The 22,101-nt window shown below is 31.0% G+C and overlaps 1 protein-coding gene across 1 annotated transcript; it reads right to left on the bottom strand.

The window, feature by feature from the left end:
- Positions 1-3,114: 3,114 nt before the first annotated feature.
- Positions 3,115-18,800, bottom strand: LOC107436686 (uncharacterized). The gene is made up of 8 exons (XM_043046088.3): positions 18,242-18,800; positions 15,462-15,504; positions 15,145-15,363; positions 12,693-12,796; positions 12,149-12,281; positions 10,803-11,117; positions 9,057-9,149; positions 3,115-6,356 (listed from the first exon to the last, which is right to left on the bottom strand). Exons 1-8 carry the CDS (start codon positions 18,431-18,433, stop codon positions 5,464-5,466), a joined length of 1,992 nt encoding a protein of 663 aa, XP_042902022.2. The 5' UTR covers positions 18,434-18,800; the 3' UTR covers positions 3,115-5,463.
- Between the last annotated feature and the right edge of the window lie 3,301 nt (positions 18,801-22,101).

Genomic DNA, 22,101 nt, shown 5'->3' with positions numbered 1-22,101 from the left:
CTAAGTTTTGAGGATTACTAAGTTTTGACCACTCATTAACGTGTGATACTGACTGGTCAAAACTTAGGACTTCAACTACTATCTAACAACATTAGATAGTAGTTGAAGTTCGTTCTAACTTCTAATAACATCTCAGAGCTGAGGTAGCTCAGAGGATTGAGCATTCGCCTTCCAATGAGATGAACCAGGTTCGAATCGCAGTCTATACAAATTCCGCATCCAGCTTGCACCAACCACTGTGCTGACGTGAAATAGCCACAGTTGTAGACGGATCATGGGTTAGAATCCCCTTGCTGTCAGGTTAACCGTGGGAGGTTCACATGGTCCATGTAACGCAAATGCGGTTTAGCTCCATCAAAAAGTCCCCCACAAAGGCAAATTTCTCCCAATGCTCGATCCAGGAGTTCCCTTGTCTTCTGGATTGGGTTCAAAATTACAAGGCTACGGAGTTGAACATTAGTTGTTGTAAACCAGAGATGCCAACTTGCTCCAGACAGCAAATATATATTTTAAAGTGGTAGTTTATTAATTGTGATTCTTGGTTTAATAAATTCAATTTAGTAGATTTTTATCCACCGCTATTTTTAAATAATTCGTAGGATTATATAATTCACCACTTTATAGTACTTAATTCATGCTATACCTTTTAAAAAGCAAGCAAAAATAGTCAAATATTTGGAAAATTTACATTGTTGTTATTTACCATTTTTTTAATTATTTTGTCGTGTCCGGAGCAGTTGGCATCTCTGGTAAACCCATAAAATGTCGGTGTCGGATGTTCAACGACGGTTATTAAAACGACAGTTAAATAAAATTGTTTTGAGCATGGGAAGCATGCTAAAAAAAAAATAGACTTTCACATAACTCTATAGATAGAAACCGCAGGTTACAGATGAAATCTTTTCTGCACTGTGATAACAGAATGACAATTGTTAAATTCTAACATACAGAATGCTTTGTGCATGGAACTCGCCATTTTCAATAAAGAACTCGCGCATGTGCAGGATTCTGCCTCACTGCACCTTAGATAAAAAAATTTTGAAGCTCCATCTACATTCAATGTTAATCTTATGGATAAATTATTTTTCATTAAACAGTTATAGCTGTTTGTAATAACATTACTCATTTTGAATTATTCGGTATTATGAAATAATTGTTCATATAAACAACAACTAAATAAAAGGATGCTTTTTCTAATAAAAAAAAGACACGAAACATTGCAATCAATTAATAGAGCAATATATCTCATTTGTTCTTAGTTCCAGCCTAACACAAAAGGGAGGAAAAAAAACATAACATGGTTCAATAAAAACTAGCGTAAAATAATGAAAACATTTAACTATTACAAATATATTTCAATAACAGAAATAAGCTCACATAAATAGTTTCAAAAGTTTAACATTTGTTCTTTTAAAAAATATGCCGTGTGATTTTGAGCGTTTTTTTAATTTTTATTGTTGCTGAAATTAGTAATCACAAAGAACTGTTCTCATAGTCTTATACAGTTCCTGGTTAAATTATAAGACGCACTATAAGATTCTATGTAAAATCTTAATTATCAGGTGATACTACACAGCTTTATTGTTTTTATGTGACTGAAACCGGTTTACACTCGTTTATGTTCGTGTATCAATTGGCTAACATTAAAATGCAATACGTTAAAAATAATAACAAATAGGATGTAATCTCCTGAATAAAAACCTAATACATGTAGGTTTAAATATCAAAGCATTGCACATAAACTCATGCAAAACATATATTTATTAAAACACTACAGTGCGTCTAATCATTTGGTCTAATTATTATAATATACTAATATAATAACTGATGTAATAAATATTCTATATTTATACAATATCTCGTTTAATTAATCCAATCGTCGAATTTATATGATATATTGCCTAATTTAACCCATTGGTACACGAACGAAAACAAGTGCAAACCGGTTTCAGTAGCGTGAAAACAACAAAGCTGTATAGTGTCACCTAATAATTAAGATTTTACATAGAATCTTATAGTGCGTCCAGTAATTTGGCAAGGGACTGTACATGTATGCTCATTTCCCTTATATTTATATGGTGGAAAGTAAGCATTGTAGTAAGCACTGAGTTATCTTTGTGCAAAATCTGAGGCTCTGTCCCTGAAACTGGCTGGAAATTTGCCCACCTCCAGGTTGATGAGTGCCAGATTGTCTGAGAACTGAAAGCGGTCAGCGTGCAATGCCACCAACATTCTGTTAATCGCAAAATTATGATCCTCTGACTCCTAATGGGCAGTTACAGGAATGCTTTACTTTAAGTACAAATAAATATAGTAAATATTAAAGAAATTGATCTACATTCTCATAAAAATTCTCTTATATTTAGAAAAATCTATATGCTCAGAAAACACTTTACATAAAAATTACTATATTAATACAAACATATTTAAAATCTCATAACAACATATCAAAAATGAAAAAAAAAATAGAGTCACATGCCTTCACGTTTAAATTAAAGTTATGTAATGACTGAAGCTGACATAAGCTTAAGGAAAAACAAACATTCTGCAAAATATAACACATGAAAATTAAAAACACTGTATTTTGTAAATTGAAATTACAAAATTATATATATATATATATATATATATATATATATATAAATATATGTATTAACATAAAGACAAAAAAATAAAATAAAATATATATTAAGAAAAATACTAATAAGTTTTATCTACTGTGCATAAGCTGCAGGTGCATAGAACTCATAAAATAAATTAAAAAGAAAAAGAAAACAAGGAAAAAGATGTAAAGATTTCCCAAAGAGAAGAAAAAAATATTAAACAATGTTTTTAAAAAATAGTCATAAATTTAAAAAAAATTTAAAATTAAAAAAGAAAAAAAAAATTATTTTTTTTTGCATATACTCAGAAGTGAGCTGATGAAAACATTAAATATTTTCCTAATTTTATTTTATTTTCACATGTATTTATTTCTTTTTTTGAATTTTTAAATTTGAGAATATTTTTGTAAAAAATTTTTTAATAATTTTTTTTATCAATTTTAAGAAATTTCTTTATCATTTTCCTTGATTTCTCTATATATTTAACAACGAAAAGAAATGTAAAAAAAAATTTTACAGCATCATTACATATATTGCAAAGATATTTTCCATTATCCATAAAAAGAGATCAGAATCATTCTCACAAAAACTCACATTCATAATCAACAAATAAACACACAACCTTAACATTTAGGAAACAAATTATCCCCACTTAAGATTTGAAATGCTAAATTTTTTATGCAAATTTTTATAATATCTTTCATTTTTACAAAACCAGTTAAATTTAGTAACTTTTTTTGAACTAATTGCACAATTGGAATTTACACATAACGAATGATTAGAGGGTGCGTTCTGAAAGTAAAGTGCATTTTCTGGGAAAAATAAATTTATTGATACTATGGGTACAAATGGTTAAAATTCTTCAAAATAGTTCCCTTGTGCATCAATACACTTGCGGAGACGATTCTGCCACGTCTGGAAGGCACCCTGGAACTCCTCGACTGGAATGCCTCTCAGGCACCTTGTAACATGAGCTTATTTGCTCTCCACAGACTCCCAGTGCTTTCCCTTAAGCTCTCTTTTCAGTCAGGGGAGCAAAAAAAAGTCACAATAGGGAGGTGGGGCACCAACTCATCAATTCCAGCAATTCCTCACTGCGCAAAACTCGAACTTTTTTTTGCTCCTCCGTCAACACCTTCGGCACAATCTTCGCACAGACCTTTCGCATTTGCAAATCCTCTGTCACAATCCCAGGTACCTCACATTTTGACAAGTTTAGGGTGTTAGCGATTACCTGAATGCTCAACCGACTGTCTGACTTCAAAACTTCACGCACATGCTGGACGTTTTCATCGGATCGGGCTGTTGTTGGGCGTCCAGAACAAGGCTCATCGGTGACCTTCTCCCGACCCTCCTTGGAGGCCTTGTGCCACCTTCCACACTGAGATCTCGAAATGCATTCCTCCTTAAAGTCGTCTTGAAGCATGTGATGAGTTTTCGTCGCATTCTTCCCAAGTCGCACACAAAACTTTATCGCGTACCGCTGTTCCAACGAACGAACACTCCATCGCGTCGTGACTCGATCGAGAAAAAAAAAAGACTTAGCGCGAAGACGCGTCCTACCGCTCCTACTGCAAGGAGAGACCTGAGACCAGGCATGTTTGGAAGGACAAATCCCACACCACATTTTTTGACCAATCTGAGTGAGCTGCGATCTATAGTCGCGTCACAATAAAATCATGCGCATTACTTTCAGAACGCACCCTGTATTATTACGTTAAGCATATCACGATAAACTGAGAAATGATAATTCTGGTATTAACATGTAGCAAATACTCATAACATATTTGCTCAATATTTATTGCACTTAAAATCCCTAAAACATCAGTTTTATTCATTTATAGCTATTTAGGTAAAAAAAATTCAAATTCTTTTCCAAATTCTTGTTTAATAAAAAAAATAGTTATAATAATAATAATAAAAACTGTATACCTCCTGTTCAAGAATCATTGTAATTGCAGCTTCATCATCATCATAAAAAACGTAATCCTTGAATTCAACTAACAAATTACTATCTTAATTTGCAGAAATGACTATAGTTTTTGCTTGCATTATAGAAACTTTCTAAGTCTTACAAAACCATTTTTTAGAAAAGTTAACTTTGTTTCAAATTCGGTATTATGGGCTCTTTGCAACAAAATTGGCAAACAATAATCTTAATAAGGCACAGATGAAAAAAACTCATTACAATTTCCTCACGTAATAAGGACATTTTAATTTCTAAAACATCAGTTTTATCAATCTATGTTTCAACTCAGTTTTCTTTCTCTTCATCATCATCATAAAAAACATAATCTTTGAATTCAACTAACAAATTACTATCTTAATTTGCAGAAATGACTATAGTTTTTGCTTGCATTATAGAAACTTTCTAAGTCTTACAAAACCATTTTTTAGAAAAGTTAACTTTGTTTCAAATTCGGTATTATGGGCTCTTTGCAACAAAATTGGCAAACAATAATCTTAAAAAGGCACAGATGAGAAAAACTCATTACAATTTCCTCACGTTATAAGGACATTTTAATTTCTAAAACATCAGTTTTATCAATCTATGTTTCAACTCAGTTTTCTTTCTCTTCATCATCATCATAAAAAACATAATCCTTGAATTCAACTAACAAATTACTATCTTGCTTACATTATAGAACCCTTCTAATCTTTACAAAACCATTTTTTAGAAAAGTTACCTTTTTTCAAATTCAGTATTGAACTAATAACTACTTGAAGTACTTTTTGCAACAAAATTGGCAAATCTTAATGAGGCACAGATGGAAAAAACTCATTACATTTTCTCAAGTTATATGGACACTTTCATTTCTAAAACGTCAGTTTTATCAATCCATGGCTTCTTGGATACAAGTTATTTTTTTTCCAGTTCTTCTTTAATAAAAGGAGTGAAATAATTTTCACATTTTGCAGCTTGAGACTCATTATATAGGCTGCTTATGTATTCTTCCCAATCCTTTAAATAAATATCTCGATCATCCTTGCAAAATGCAGAATCATGCTCCCTACAAGTAACACGATCTTCACAGTCAACTGCCACATAATTATTCTCATTTAAGGATTGAAAATGCTTTTGCTCAAACCTAAGAGTCTTTGTAGTTCTAACAGCACACTCATTTTCCAAGGCCGTCTGTACGATTTTCATTTTGCCCCAAAATTCCTTCTTCTTTTTCACCGAATCTAGGTCCCTTCCGGATAGATTAGGGTATAAATTTGTAAATGGAATTAAAGGCTTGACATCAAGCAAAAAGCACAAAAATGACTTAATTTGTTTTGGAAGCTGATAACATCTGCCGATATCACTCAGGCATTCGGGTACCTGCTTTGTGCTTGAATACGGAAAACGAACTATGCAAAATCTTTTTTTCAAAGCGTTCGGTGAATTGAATATCTGAAAGGAAATGTAGTTCTTGGCATTAGGGAGTTGGTGGCACCAGTGGGACATTTCTTGGACGCGGATATCAACGTCTTCTTCAAAAGTTATGCACAATCCTTCAGACATGATAAAAATAATTATGTCTGACTCGTTGTACTTACTTCTTATCCAGTCTTTTGGATCTCTAGAAAATACATATTCGTCACCTGATTTCTTTTTAATCCATTTTTGTGGATCTTCAATTTTCCCATAAATTGTTGAAACATTAATTTTATGGACAGTTGTTAGGTAAGAGCCAAAGGAAGAAATAAAATCGTCATGAACAGGGCAGTCTTGAGAATAAACAAGCAAAGCCTGTTTGTAAGGGATTTCTAAAAGACGAAAAAAAAAATTATGACTATGTTTTTTCTTTAAAAAAAGAAAGGAGTAGGAAAAAAGACAATGTGCAATGTTTGTATGTATTTAAGAGAATTAAAAAAATAGAATGTGCATAAAATTGTATGTACATTTGTATGAATGTATTTACATAAAATGTGTGTTTATATATAAGAACTTTTTGAGGTGAAGAAAAAAGGATTCTACCTTTTTGAAATAGGATTACAAGGGCAAAGGTTGTTTGAAACATGCATGTATGTGTGTACATAAGTTCATAAAATGTATGATTTTATGTGCAAATTTACATACATGTGTATGTATAAACTTATGAGCATACAAAAAATTTATGTACAGTGCATCAAAAAAAAAAGAACCACCCGAAATAATTTTTGATCTAATGATCGGATTTTCACATTCTGGAACTCAGTCTTAATGGCTCGAGGGGGTAACCTCACATATACTAATTAAGCGCAGATGATATCTTAAGTTACGAAATCAGATACAAAAACATACTTTCTCTGCATAAACATACCATTTTTTTGACGGATTCAGATTTCTGAATAAAGGAGATTGCTCTCTAAAATGAAGGAGATAGCACAAATCTGTAAAATATGGTTCCCACAGTTTGGTCAGGAGAGCGCTCCAAAGTTTGGATCCTGTAATGTTAATTTTAATTTTTGCGTATTTTGTGATGAGAAATGAAAATGTTTTTTACACAATTATAAAATTCGTTTATTCAAAGATAATTCCATGCAAAAAATAACTTTTAGAAAATATTTATTATTTGTTATTATTTTATTAACTTTGGAGTCGAAAAATTTTTGAATTGTAAGATATACAATTTTTAACATCCTTTTAAAAGTATGTAATTTTACATGGCAAAATTTGAGCGAAATTGGATTTTGCTCAAATTTTGTATTTTGCCATGTAAAATTACATTTTTTAAAATGATGCAAAAAATGGTGCATCTTATTCAAATTTTTTTATACCATTCTTAAATAAAATTAAAAAAACTAATAAACACTTACTAAAAGATATGTTTTGCATGGAATTATCTTTAGATAAACGAATTTTATAATTGTGTGAGAAATGTTTCAATCAGCCTAAGTTCTCGAGATAAAGTGAAATAAGCAAAAAGGTAAAATTAACATTAAGGGGTCTAAACTTCGGAGCATTCTCCTGACCAAAGTATTGGGACCATATTTTCCAGATTGCGGCTACCCTCTATACTTTGGGAGGTCAGAAGAGGGAATCCGTCAAAAAAAATTGCATGTTTATCCAAAGAAAGTATGTTTTCGTGTCTGATTTTGTAACTTAAAATATCATCTGTTCTTATTAATTAGCATATTTGAGGTCATTCCTTTGAGCCATTAAGATCAACTCCTAGAAAGCGAAAATCCAATCATTAGATCAAAAGTTATTCAGAGTGGTCTGTTTTTCTTTTGTGCACTATACGTTAGTGCATACGTTTGCAAGCAATGTTTGTATGGTACATTGCACGCATGTACATACAACCAATAGAAAACATGCAAATAAAATATATATTTGTTTGTATATTTGCATGCACATACACACAATATTTCTTTGTATGCATGCATGTTCATACAATGTATATACGTACATATGTATAAACAAAAAATAAGAAACCGAACACCTTAACAACTTTCAATCTAAAATCTGAGCTAATGAAGTGGTTGAATGGTCTTTAGAAGTGACATTTTGTAAATTTTATTACGTAGAAACAATTTGGCTGATTTCAAATTTCGGATTTCGCCATTTTTCATACTCCCAAAAGTTTACAATCCAAAGAGTTTTAACTCACATTGAACTATAAGCATAATTTAATAAAAAGCAAAAGTTAGTTTACCTTACATTCAATTTTTTTTTGTCTATTTATTAAATATTAGAAAGCTTTATTTACTTGCTATTATCCTATAAAATAAGTCTTTAGATTGTGGAGAAATATTTTGATTCACTAAAAAAATTCCATAGATGTAGTAAAATAAGTAAAAATTGAAAGTTGCGCAAAGGGGACCAAATTTTTTACCACTATCCTGACTAAGTTATAATTATCATATTTTCCATACTGAGACTATCCCCCATATTTTCAGGGTCAAGGGTGACTGGTGCATGTTAAATCTTTTGGGTCACAAAGTCCTCCATGTTCCCATAACAAATTATACCTCTGGGGGTATTGGATTGTAGATTGATCGTTCTCTGGTTCAAGTCAAAATTACGAACTGTGGATTAATGAATGGCTGTATGAATGGGTTTGCCCTACAAAACAGGTGTGGCAGAAGTCGAATTCTTTGCCACAGATGGCGCCACTGGAAAACAAGAACAATTGCACCTCCAAAGTCTTAATGGTCTACGACAATAACAACATTTGATGCAGATGACCTTTTAAGTAAGTAATTTTTTTTTTCTCAACACATGTGAAAAGTGAAATTAATACTAAGGAGCCCAAATTTTCAACTGCTATTATGAAAAAATCTTGTAGATGCCTCCATAGGTTCTTGAACCATCAAGATTGCTGGGCATTATATGAAAATATACTCACTAGATCAAAAGTTATTAAGGTGTTCTGTTATTCACTTTGTGCACTACACATTCAAACTACTTTTATCCTAAATATGTAATACATTGTTTTTTACATGTATATAATTCAGTCTATTTTAAAGTAGCATGCAACTTACCTTTATTGTAATACATATGGCAGCATTTTAGAACTGAAACCATAAATAGGAGAAGCAAGAAAACACTAGACACTACTAGCATCAATGCTCTACCTGTAAAGTGAATGCGATTAACATTAACAAGTTATTTTTAAAACTAAAAAGAAAAGCTTACAATTTGATCAATAGTTTATTCTAAACAGTTACAAAAGTATGTTATTGAATGGTTGACTAAGAATTCCTAATTTTCTTTTAATGATAATGTGATCATAACTTCCTGAATCATCATTTGGAAACCACATCTCTGAAGTCTTAAGTGGGTGCCATACAGCGGAAGAAAATTTTCATTCAGAATTCTTTCTCAAACGCGATGAGCAACCATACTACCACATAACTAATTTAAAACTTAAAAGAAAGAAAAAGTAAGCTATAAAGTTTCAATAGTTGAAAAAAATACTTCAAAGTATTAAAATGAAAACTAATTATTAGAAGAGAATATCATCTCATAATTTATTTCCATTTGAATATTTTAAAATTTTCTTTTCAGTATTTCCCAACTTCAGGACTTACTTTAGGTGTGTCTGAACTCACTTTTTCCACACCTTAAATTTTAAATTAAAAATTAAAGAGAATTTTCAAAAACAATTTCCTTTCACGGTATGGCGTCCTCTTAAGAAGAAAGACATTTTCAATCTATATTTGAACAGAAATAGTTCTGCTCCAAACATAAATTGGTCTGAAGGTATGTCAAAACCTATGAGCACTTTCTGCAGGAGGGAATTTGCGTAAATAAATTAGAGTTTGCATTTAAGTTCCGATTTCAAAAAAAGGAAAAAAAAATTTGACAGACAAATCCTATAAACGATCATTTAAGGCTCTTGGCAATTTCAGAATCCTCCCCAACAAATCAGCAAAATCAAGAGCCCTCTCCCAAGCACATGTAAGAATGTCGTAATACCCCTAGGTTTTTCCTTTAACTTTGACACTAGAGTACTCTAATTTTAGACTAAAATTTAAATAGTTATGATTTCAATTTCAAAATTTATGTTTCAATTCTTTTCATACAATTTTGAGCAAAATATTCTTCAGGAATTATTTGTGTTTTCCTTTTGTGAGGAAAACTCTTGACCTTTGAACTCATGAAAGAAATTTTCCCCCAACTCCGGAAATTTATTCCACAAATTTAATTCTTATATCAAATGTTTCCAAGTGTAACTTCTCCGAAATTTTTTTGTTCCCTTTTTTCTTTTACATTTTTAAAACACTTTCAAAATAATGTGATTATAATGTCTTCTTAAAGCATTAATTATACTACTCCTCCCTAGTCAGCAAAAATAAGCAAATCTCCAACCTCCTCTTTTCCTACAAGGTAATTATGCAATATTTGAACAGAGCCCAATTAAGTCAAAATAATTGGATATGTTGTGTATAAACACATTAACTTCATAGTTGAAATAAAAAAAAGTTTTAAAGACTACATTTGTTAAAACAAGAGAAAAGTTAACTAAAATCATTAAGTTAAAACTAATTTAATTCTTATTCCTGTGAATAAAATTACATAAATCCTTAGTGACAAATTTTGAGACACCTGTGCCTAAGCTAGTAAATGCATTTAGGTTTGGATAATTTTCCGTTTAGACCATTTTGGAGAATAAAACTCAAAGGTTCTGTCACAATTCAGCTTTAGATGTCCAACCAAACTGAAGTTTGGTAAGTGTACAAATATGATTCAGATGCTGATAGATAATTAGAAAAATATGTGCTAACCTATATTATATGGAGCAGAAACATAGAATGCCTGGGTAGCAGAAACTGAACAGGAAGAACTTTTGGAATCAACAGGCTTTACTGAAACATAATAAAAACCCTCCTCAACAGAAGAGAATTCCATAGAAATCATCTCTTCTACTTCTGGTTGAGCTATTTTATTAATAGTTTTCATAGAAGATGCATGAACTAATACCACTAAATATGAAGAAACATTAAAACGATGTGGAGCGGTTGAAAATTTGATCTGCACAAGTCCTACAGTCAGAGCATTTTTAAACACCATGATCAATGGCTGCCACTTGCATAACGAATCTGGAAGAAAAAAAATCTTTATAAAAACAATAGTAGAGGATTGGCAAGTTTTTGCAGTGTTATTATTCATATTTGAAATTGAGCATTGTAGTGTTTAAGGTCAAATAATAAATACTAATTATAGTATACAGTTTACCATACACTGAAAAGAAAATATCTTAAAACCATTTTATTAGTTAAATATACATTAAATATTAGCTTTTACATTCTAAGGAAAGATATGTTGTTAGCTCAATGGTTCTAAAGTTGCTTTAAATAAGATCTTTTAAATTTTTAGACATTCGAAAAATTGCTTTAAATGAGACATTCTTAGAAGATAAAATTTATTTATATTTAGTACTTAGCAGAATATGCTTACAGCAGTACTCGTGGCCTGAAGGAAATTTCACTGTAAAAGCGAGCGGCAGTCAACGTGTTAAACAGGGATGCCAACTTTCTATGCTTTTTTGTAAAAATTTAGTGATAGCTAAGTTACTGTTTTAGTGTATTATTTTTTATTCATTTACATTTATTTTCCACACCACATTGATCCAGGTTTTCTGTGGTGAGGTTTTTGATTGACACTTTCATACACTATGGACCGACGGTACGCCGAAATGAATTGTGAAAAAGTTGAATAGAACAATGTAAAGCACGCTTTTGCATAATATGTGGCAAAAATCGACAAGCTACAGAAAAAAAATCTCATTTCTGAAAAGGGAAAAGTAAGCACTTCTTAAAAACACCCAATGAAAAAAGCACCTTTTAGGGCTTTTAAATAACGAAAATAAGCACCTTTAAGCACCTTTTAAAAACGCTACGCACCATGAAGTACATTACATAAGTTGTGAAAATTTAGAGTATATAACATGAATATATATGGGATTCAGAATTAGCTGCTGTTAACCTTGATGTTCTTGTCATTTGAAAAATGAGCAATTAAAAATGTACGTCAAGTTACATTTCTACATATTAAACAAAGTATAAAATGTTATACACAAATAAAATAAACAAAATAGAAATATGTGCAGATTAAAAAAAAAAACACTTACTATGCCTTAAAAGAGGAGGAATAAACACATAGTAGCTTAAACTTCTTTTCATTGGTAGAGATGTGAAAGTCATTGTTACATTTTGAATCATTCTTTCAGTCATATAATAAAAACAGTCATAAAATAATTCCATCTGAAAAATTACAGTAAATAAGTCCTTTAATAATACTAAAATAAAGAAGCAATAAATTCAATATTTTGTTGATTTATAAACTTGAAAGTGAGACAGGAATGTTATTTAAAAATTACCTAAAACAACAAGTAATCTAATAAATAAATAAGTAATGCTATAGTTCATTAATTAATAAATTGAAATTATGAAAAGATTATAGAATCAAGTTTTGACAAACCGAGTTCTGCTTAATCCAAGGGGTAAACTCATACAGAAGTTCAATTAGTTTCAATCCGAGTACTCATCAACAGCGATAATGTAAATTGTATTTATCTTAAATTATTGCATTTTTAATTTCAGTTCACAAAGATATTTAAATAAATCTGTGTATGCAAATAAATATACCAAATAAGATAGTCAAAAATTTCTTACAGGATAAATAACTCCTTTAGGGTTTAGGTCTTTAAAATCCATAAGTCTGCAAAAACTTTTTTTCCTAGAATTCTCTTTGATTGAGATTGCCAGACCTTTAACATCTATCAAAAAGAAATATTGAAAATTATAACAAAAATATGTATACAACTTTACCTTTCAATGCAATAATTCAGCTCACAGTATTATTATTAATAATATTATAAAGTAAATTCCAAAAACAGACCATTATTGGTCAAGAGGATAAACAGAGGTTAAGGTTCCATGATTTCATGACCAACATTATGATGGTGGCAATGTGATCAGCATTGTGTGATGACCACGTCTACTACCCAGACAAGTTGGAACACGCCAATCAGAAGCCTCAGGGAAATTCCCGCCACCATCGGGGCTAGAATTCTAATGCTATATAATGACTAAGTGCCTACATAATCATAAAATTAAGTAAGACTTCTCTCTAAATAAAGATGAATTTGATTATTCAATGATTTTTATTTAGAGAATTATACAGAAAACTATAAATTTAATTGAATCAGTTTATATTTGATGTCCTTAAGTATAGTATATAAAAATGCAAAGTATAAACATTTAAATTAAATTTTATTACTAAGCTTAAAAATATGAATTTTTGGGGTTTTATTTTACACATTTTAAAATAAGAATCTTTTAATTTCAAAACAGTTCAACTTATTTTTAAAGATACAAAGCAATACAGAAATATTAATGATTTGTTCATTCTTAAATGCATATATTAAAGAAAGCTTAAGACAATATTTTGATTTTTTAAGCCATTATATTTAATATGGAACCAAAATAATAATAATAAAAAATAAAAAAACAATTATTTTAGTAATCTTAGAAATATTTGCATTGTTATACAGAAAAAGTTGATGCTCGATTTAAGAGCCCCTGTTGTTAACATGAAAATGGATGAGGATGAAATAATTTGAGGTTGTTAACGATTATATAAAAATACCATATATATTTATAACTTAAAATGGTGTAAATTAACTGTAACAAAGCAATGCGTTACTTTAGTAAGAATAAGCTAACTAATAGGATAATTGAATTAAAAATAACATGCTTGCAAGTACCAATTTTGATAAATATTTTGAAGAAAAAAAAACTTTTTCGAAAAATATACATCCAGATGATTGCAAAGATCTCAAAAATAAACCACACCCTGAGACTTACGTTACAAAAAAAAGGGTGAGCTAAATTTTCAGTAAGAACATAAATGCACCCTTTATATAATGAGCCCTTTCTAACAGAATTAGATAGATAGTGAATACATATTCCAAAACTAAAAAAAATACAAAATCTCATTCAGAGTTTTCCTTGACGATGCTTTTTTGTGAACAAGGCTTTTCATCTATGGTGACAAAATACTATGGTGATAAAAAAACTAAATACAGGTGTCCATTATCCTTTGAAAACAACTTATTTTCATCTTTCTAATGTGGAGCATTGTATAAACAGATCTTTAAAAGTTTGTTTGGAAAACAAACGCAACCATCCCTTTAATTATGTAGACACAAACTCTTTATTTTGCAGCTCCCTGATTGAGAAATGCTGATATAGACTCTCAACACTATTTTAAGGAAAATAAGGTTTTTGTCACCAAAACGATCATCAAGTTGGCGACAGTCCCATAGTCAATAGTCTTACTTTTGTCTGCAAACTATTATAAGCTGTTAAAATACGGAAGAAAGCTAAGCTGAACCATGTACTTTGGGAAAATAGTGCATAGTAAACAATCAATAATTACAAATTTGTTCATTTCAGCAAAAAAGATAACACAAAGAACAGTGTTAACAAAGGTAAGTTATCGATACTTCACTAGCTGTGTGACCACTCATCAAGGCCACATAGGAGAAGAATCTATGGGATTGTGTCACTCTTTCTTATTTAAAAATGAATTTAGATGTTTCCAATTTAATGTGTGAAAACATCAAAAGAAATAATGGATAAAAAAATTTCTTAGAAACTTTTCTTAAATTAAATGACTAAATTTAAATCATGTTATAAGAATATTGCTGACATAAGGATGAGAGTCCAAATAAAATTGAATCTGTAGAATAGCAAATCGCATTTTATACATTGATCGCAATAACAAAAGGTTGGTTGCTTTAAGGAGGAGTCGTACTAAAGAGCGTAAACAAAATCTTCATAAAACTAAACTTCAAAAAAAGATAGCAAAACAAAAATATTAAAAGTTTTCACATTTTTTATTCAAAAAATTAAATCTGTTTGGCCACCCAACTTACTGATGTGGCTTATGTTATCACTAGCAGTGTGAAAATTTTATCGTTCCAAAAGTTATCCTCTTTTTCAAGTAAAAAAAGTCACTTGATTTTTTTTATAAAAAAAAGTAAAGAAAGACATTCTTTTAAAATTTGATTTAAATAAGTAAATTAAAAAATACCTATATAAACATCTAATGCATACTTACCATCTAGTATTTTAAATGTTATATTAATAGCAGAAGAAGCACTGAGAGGATATTTGATTGATTCATTATAACGAAGTTCACGCTCCTTAAATATTTCATCTCCTGAAGACAAATATAACAAAGAAGCATATGGCAACACTTGGACTGAAAACCTTGCCACTGTTTGTATTTCATAATCCACACTGCTACTTTGAAGTTCTGATGTTTTCTTATCACATACTAAAAAAATATTAAGGTTGTATGAGAATATAGCACATAATATATGTTTTAAAACCATAACAGGAATATTTTAAAAGCATATATATTTATAACATTACCATTCCTTGAGAAAACTGTGCAACTTTTTTCATCAACAGGGAACTAAAAAAATTTACTTTATTAAAATATTATGGTAATTCAGAAATAAAAAATATCTTATAAACAAATTTTTATTTGCAGAAAAATATAGTAAAACAAGTAAAAAGTAAATTAACTTTAGACATAAAAATATGTAAAAATAAAATTAGTATCAAATAAATAGTTTTAACTAAACAGCTTTCAACACATAAAAATTCTAAATAAAAAGTAAAATAGGGTTTAACAGTAAATACAGGTTGTGACTATAAAGTAATGATACTAATGCTCCCACAGAAGAACTATCCATGCGCCAAACAGGAATGACAGTGGTAAAGGAAGTGTGAACTTTCCCTTTCAAATGTGATCCTACCTACATTCCCCTGTGGCAGAATTTTTTCGAGTTATCTGCGACAAAACTCTCCAGCACTAATATCTTTCTGCAAGATACTTTTAATAATAACAAACATATATGCTACTAATTTAAAATAACAAAAGCGCTATGTTTACAAAAAAAAAAACTATACTATAATTTTTTTTATTTGAACATTTAATAATTTCTTATTCTAATATTATACGTGATATTCTTCCATTTTGTTGAGGGGGAGAGGAGATCATCACAATAAAAAATAATTAAAAATCAGGAAATCAGTAGTATACTAATTACTGAAAAAAAGATCGACGATTAAAGAGCGCAAATCGGACTCTCCAGAAGCGTGTTTTGTTTTGAGTTGTTGTTATAATAAATAGTATTGTTTTGTTTGTTGTAATAAATGGAATCATGAAAAAATATTGGAATTAAAAAACTATGGAGAAATCAATAGTAATAACTGCCAAAAATTCAATGGAATTATTGCCTTAAGAGTAGGCAATATATGTTTATCATGTAAATAAGTTTCTAGTGGTAATAGCATTTTCAAACTTCACTCACCTTCATAGAACTGGCATTGAAAAAGAAAAAAGACAATGTTTCTTGGCTCGTACCCCCAAAACATCACTGGTACCAGAGCACCCGCCCAGGAGGTGCACTCAACATTAGGTGCAATCGCAAGGATCAGACGGCACTTACCAGCAGCCACCTTAAGTCTCTTTCTTTCGAGGGTAGCGTTAAAATCTTTCCGAACGGCCCCAGGTGCCACAACATGCAGGCTTCTCCTCAACATATCCTTGACTGGACAAGAGGGACATTCTAGAAAATCCACTTTTGGTGGCCGACTTCCTCCGGGTCATGAATTTCATTGACATTGTTTAGCCCTGCTAACTTTGGGGATTAGGAAGAAGAAGCATTTTCAAGATGGCCAAGAAGACGGTGAAAATAATTCATGCCCAGGCCGCCCATCCACATCAAAAACAGATAAAAGAATTGAAAAATGTCGGTTTGCTGATTTATTCCGACTAATGGTTAAATATTCATGAGATTTCTGAAACTGTAGAAATTGACAAAAGATGTGTAAGATCTGAATTGTAGAAGAAGTGATGAGTCTTTACATCACAATGTTAATTATTCAGGGTTGGGTTTTTGCCGTCAAAAACTGGTTTTTGACATGACAGTGGTAAAAACCGTGTTTTTACCGGTAAAAACCGTCAAAAACCTACTGTTTTCTTTAATTTATGGCATATAGCGGACAATATGTTATTTTCACTTAATTGCCTTTATAAATGAATGTTGTAAATGATTGCTAATGATTTTGCAACTATATACATGTATTCTTATAGAAGGATATACATTCATACAGAAATATTGTAACATACTTATTGAAAATAGTGATACTTAACTTTTATCATTATAGCTTGATTTGCAAAGGATTCAAAATTTTGCACATCTTAATTGTTAGAAATAAACAAAAAAACTTGGAACTATTAATAAATTCAAGAACTAAAAAGAAGAATTTAAAATTTGGCATTTCTTAAATATTAGAAATAAGCTAAACAAAACTTTCAAAACTTGTAACTACTAACAAATTCTAAGTCAGGAATGACTAGACATTCTTCAGTAATGTATTATGCCAAACAAAATGATGCTTGGAAATGTTGAAAATTTTGTTTAGTATCCTAATATTTTACTTCAAATAGTATGATTTGATATAATCATGTTGGGAAAATGCAAAAATCTGTTCTTAAATATTTTTTAGCAACTTTTTTTCTAATTTTATTGCCAAAAAATGAATTAATTTTAAATCATAAGCAGTTGAACTCAAATTAAAATACAGTTTTAACAAAACTATGGGTTTTTGACAGTTTTCGACATTTTTGACATAACGGTAAAAACCATGGTATAAACCGGTAAAAACCGTCATGTGTCAAAAACTTGCCAACCCTGTAATTATTTCTATCAAATTACATAATTCAGCTATTTAAATCACTTTATTTTCAAACCTAATATATAACTTACAAATATATTAATCATCAGAATTAAAGTTTTCCTTCCCAGTCAGGAAATCATTTTAATGATCGACTTAAAAAAAAAATTCTAAATTAATAATAAGCTCTTGTGTTTGATAAATTTTATTTAGAATGAAAGGAAGTAAAAACAAAACAAATTTTCCTTCCAAAACATATAAAAAGAATGTTATTTTCTAATCATAATTTCAGTAAATTTTAAAATCGGCATTTAAAAAGTCAAATGTAATCCAATAGGTTGCATCAAAAACGACAAAAATTTAGCAAAAATTCTCTTCTTTTTTCGCATACAGTAGAAACGCGTAAAAAATTGAAACAGCATTAAGAAATAAATTTAATCTATTGATACAACAAACAAGTATACCATAAGAAAAGAGCAATCTTCCACTTCTTTACTTCTATTTTCATAGTCTTTTCTATTCTTATATTCCTCGATATAGCACATTTTAGATGGATGATAAGCAGCATCAACAAAAACCAACATTAAAAATCCTAGAAATAGCTGTATTGTTTTCATAATAAAGAAGAAATATTTTAATCTAACAAGATTTTTCATACGATGAAAAGAAACTAGACGTTTTCCTACGTTTGTGGTTTAATTGTTCTACCAAACTGTTTTAAATAGCACAAAAGTGAAACACAAAAGGTAGAAAAAATTGTTTTCTCATTTCAATTATAAACATACAAATTTCAAAGTCCGGTTTCATCCGTACCCTTGACCAAACCAATATTCAAGGGTCGTTGACAACATTTAGAGAACTTTTATTTTTAGCTTAATTTAAACTTCGATTTCATTAACTATAATATGAGTGAAAAATAAGAATTTCATGTTTGAAGGCCATAACAATTACGCAATTTACTGTATGTTGGTAATAATGATAAATTTTGAGCTTTATGCTTTTAAAAGTTTCAGCTTGTTGCTTGCAAAAAAGAAATTAAAACTGGAAACAGGTGGAGTTAGAGGCAGAACCAATCATGGAGGATCAGGGCCGCTTCGAAAGAAGGAGGAGTTACACTTTCGAGGCGGCCCTGGGAGGATTCGCGATCGTAACGCTCGAATACGCCATCTGGGGGAAAGACCGGTTCCATGGCTTGATCCATCCATCTCTTCTTTTTCGCAGATGTATAAGAATGTACTTACTTTACTATGTTTTCCCCTTTCTTAATATTTTCTAAAATTTCTACGACGCTTTCGTTCGGAACTATGTTCAATGTAGTTTCAGTTCCATATAGTTTCCCAACTTAGAAATTTTTAATCTATTTTAAAATCAAGACAGAAACTAACGTACTTCCTTCTCCTATGACTCCCGAAACGCTAATAGTAAAGGCATGCGGAGAGGCAAAGAATTCTGCTCTACGCCACCTGTAATCCATTTCGATCGCCAATAGAGTGTTGGCTTCGTTATCATTTCATTCCAAAAACTAGGCTTTTGTTAATTTTCATTTTCTGCAAATTCAGCAACTGTTGCAGTTTTCACAATTTCGTCAGCTTGTTCATTGACTATTTCTAATATCTTAAGTTTAATTTATGTTTGACGAATTGATATGGATATTATAAAACTTGAAAAGTCTTATAAATGGCAATATCTGACGAATCCTTCTTCCTCACAGTAAACCTCATTTCAAAGTTGATCCTACCTCCCGCTACAACTACCCAGACTTCTAGTAGATAGACAAGTAAAGGTGTTACCGGTAACACATTTACTTCCCAAACGAATAAATGGAAGCACTGCCAGAGGAAGACGCTGTCGCTTCCCGGGTGACATTAAAAACATTGCCCTTAACTCAATTTCGTAAAAATAATTTTTTTTTTAAAAAATAAGCATTATAAAAAAAAATTTAAAGTCAATTCCTAACAAAGAGAAATCTTATTTCAGTAATTTTTTATTAACTAATTACAATTAATACAAATATGTAAATTCATATGACAGAATCACAATATTAAGTGGTAAAATAGAAAGCGAATTTTCTTGCAATTTTCAATTCTTCTTTCTTTATATGAAGGTGGACAATTATTTTTGATTGTTTCCATTTATTCACTTTCTATTTTTTTTTCGTTTCTAATTTATGAAGCTGATGGTGGTCTATAATTTCTTATTCTATCCATCTCTTGTAATGCTTAATTATCGCAAGGAACCTTTCCAGTGAGTTTCGAGCAGTCCAGTTCTTTAATCAATAGTCCCTCTAATGATTTCGCACGACTCAAGGCGACGTATGCTTGACCTGCTGCAAAGAGATTTCGTCCTCGATATCTCATTACTGCATAATCCACAGTGCTACCTTGCATCTTAAGTATTGTTGATGCCCATGATAGTATTAATAGTAACATTCTTCATTCAATAGTGCTGCAGCTGCTTCTGGCGGGGAATTGCACTGATATTGACCAGATTCTGTGAGCACCATTATTGCCAAAGTTCAATGTGACTGATGGAATGTCTTGTTCGGTGAAAATTAGTTCAATGACTTAACATCACTTTAGCTCCGACAAATATCTGTAATTCTGCAGGAGGACCACCAGTTTTATTGATGTCAGTTGGTATTATTTTACTCATATTTATCATTATTTTACTCATTACTCATCACTCGTATAATATGTAATCTTCGATGTTACGTGTGCGTGTAGTAACTACAAACTGGTTTTGCACTTTTGATTCTCGATATTGCAATTCCCTTTCTTCTGAAGTGTTGTAATACAGCATCATTATGTTTGTTACCTGGTCGTTGGTTGGGCCAATAACTAGTGCCTTTTCAATTGAGAACTCACATTTCCAATCATCATTGTTGCACACTTTATTCAATAGCCCTCGCATATGTCTCTGTTCTATCTCTCCGACTCTTAATGCATTTAATACTTCAACAAATCACCTTGCTGTCGCATATTGTCTCGAAGCTCTACCAACGTAACCAGTTGCCACAGATGTATTTCTAGAGCCATGTACTGCGGTTGATTGAAGACTTGTGATCCTCTGATTGGTAGTAGTTGCATCAAATCACCAAATACTATCAAATTGATGTCACCGAATAACACGATGTCTGTCTTCTATTGCTACAATCGATTTTCTATCATGCATAATGTCTCATATGGGGCCATTGACATTTCATTAATGAAGAGGAACTCGTTATCTTCCCACTGTTCACGCATGACTTTCAGCTAATTTTCTGTTAGCTTCTGCATTGACGCTATTGATGGTAATCTCAGTGTGATGTGTAATGTTTGTTGCCTCCTACCAAGCGAGCTGCGACATCCGTTAAAGCCCACACCTTTACAGCTGGCTTGCCCTTAGCATATAATTTATCTATTTGATTCCTCGGAAGCTAGAAGCTTGGGTGCAGCATTCCATGCTGCTTCAACATTATGCCACAATTCATCGACCGTAGCGACTGACGAGTGATGGCGTGCCAGTCGTTCGGCAACCATTGACCAGCCGTTTTCAGTTGGTGAGAGATCAGGAGAACGAGCTGGCCAGGACAACAGGCCAACATGTTCTGCGTCAAGGAAGGACAGGACAGTGCGGGCAACATGCGGTCCAATATGCCTTCGACGACGAATGATCCTTATTGCTGTTTGTTGATCTGATTTTTACAGTGATGACATAGTAAAAGCATTGGCTTGTTTCTTAATTCATCCGGTAAATCCTTCGTTTCTGTCAAATAGCATTATTAATTAAATTTAATTAATTAATTAATGTTTGAAAAAATTATATTAACATCAAGTGCCGTCTAATACAAGTTTAAAAAATGTATTTGAACTTGAGTGGATGAATAAGAGGTATTTTATTAACAATTGAAAATTTGAACAAGATATATAAATATATATCGGGAGAGTGTGAACGTGAACTAATAGTAGGAATTGAAAAAACACCAAAGCAAATCAAATTAATTTTCAATATAGTAATTGAGACATTTCTTTAAAACTAAAGAGGCAAAATTCCACAAACGCAAACCAAATAATGAGCAATTTGAAATACAGCGAAACAATTATTTTTTTAGCATACTCTTAGCATAATAATATATCATACTTAGTACCGTAGGAAGTATTTTGGAGTATTTATCTCTGCCAATTCTATGCAGCCATACTTTCCTTCGTTCTTTATTGTGATCTCCAACAGGCAATATAATTTAAAGCCTAATTGAAACCTAATGTAACCTAATTGAACGATATAATTTAAAGCCTAATTTTGTCCTATTAGAACACCCCAATAGCGCAACAACTTGTCATTATTA

The sequence above is a fragment of the Parasteatoda tepidariorum genome, chromosome 8 (genome assembly GCF_982258835.1).
Source record: "Parasteatoda tepidariorum strain Cologne lab strain chromosome 8, Ptep-v5.0, whole genome shotgun sequence".
In the NCBI taxonomy this organism is placed as follows: Eukaryota; Metazoa; Arthropoda; class Arachnida; order Araneae; family Theridiidae; genus Parasteatoda; species Parasteatoda tepidariorum.
This window is presented reverse-complemented; position numbering and strand designations above follow the sequence as displayed.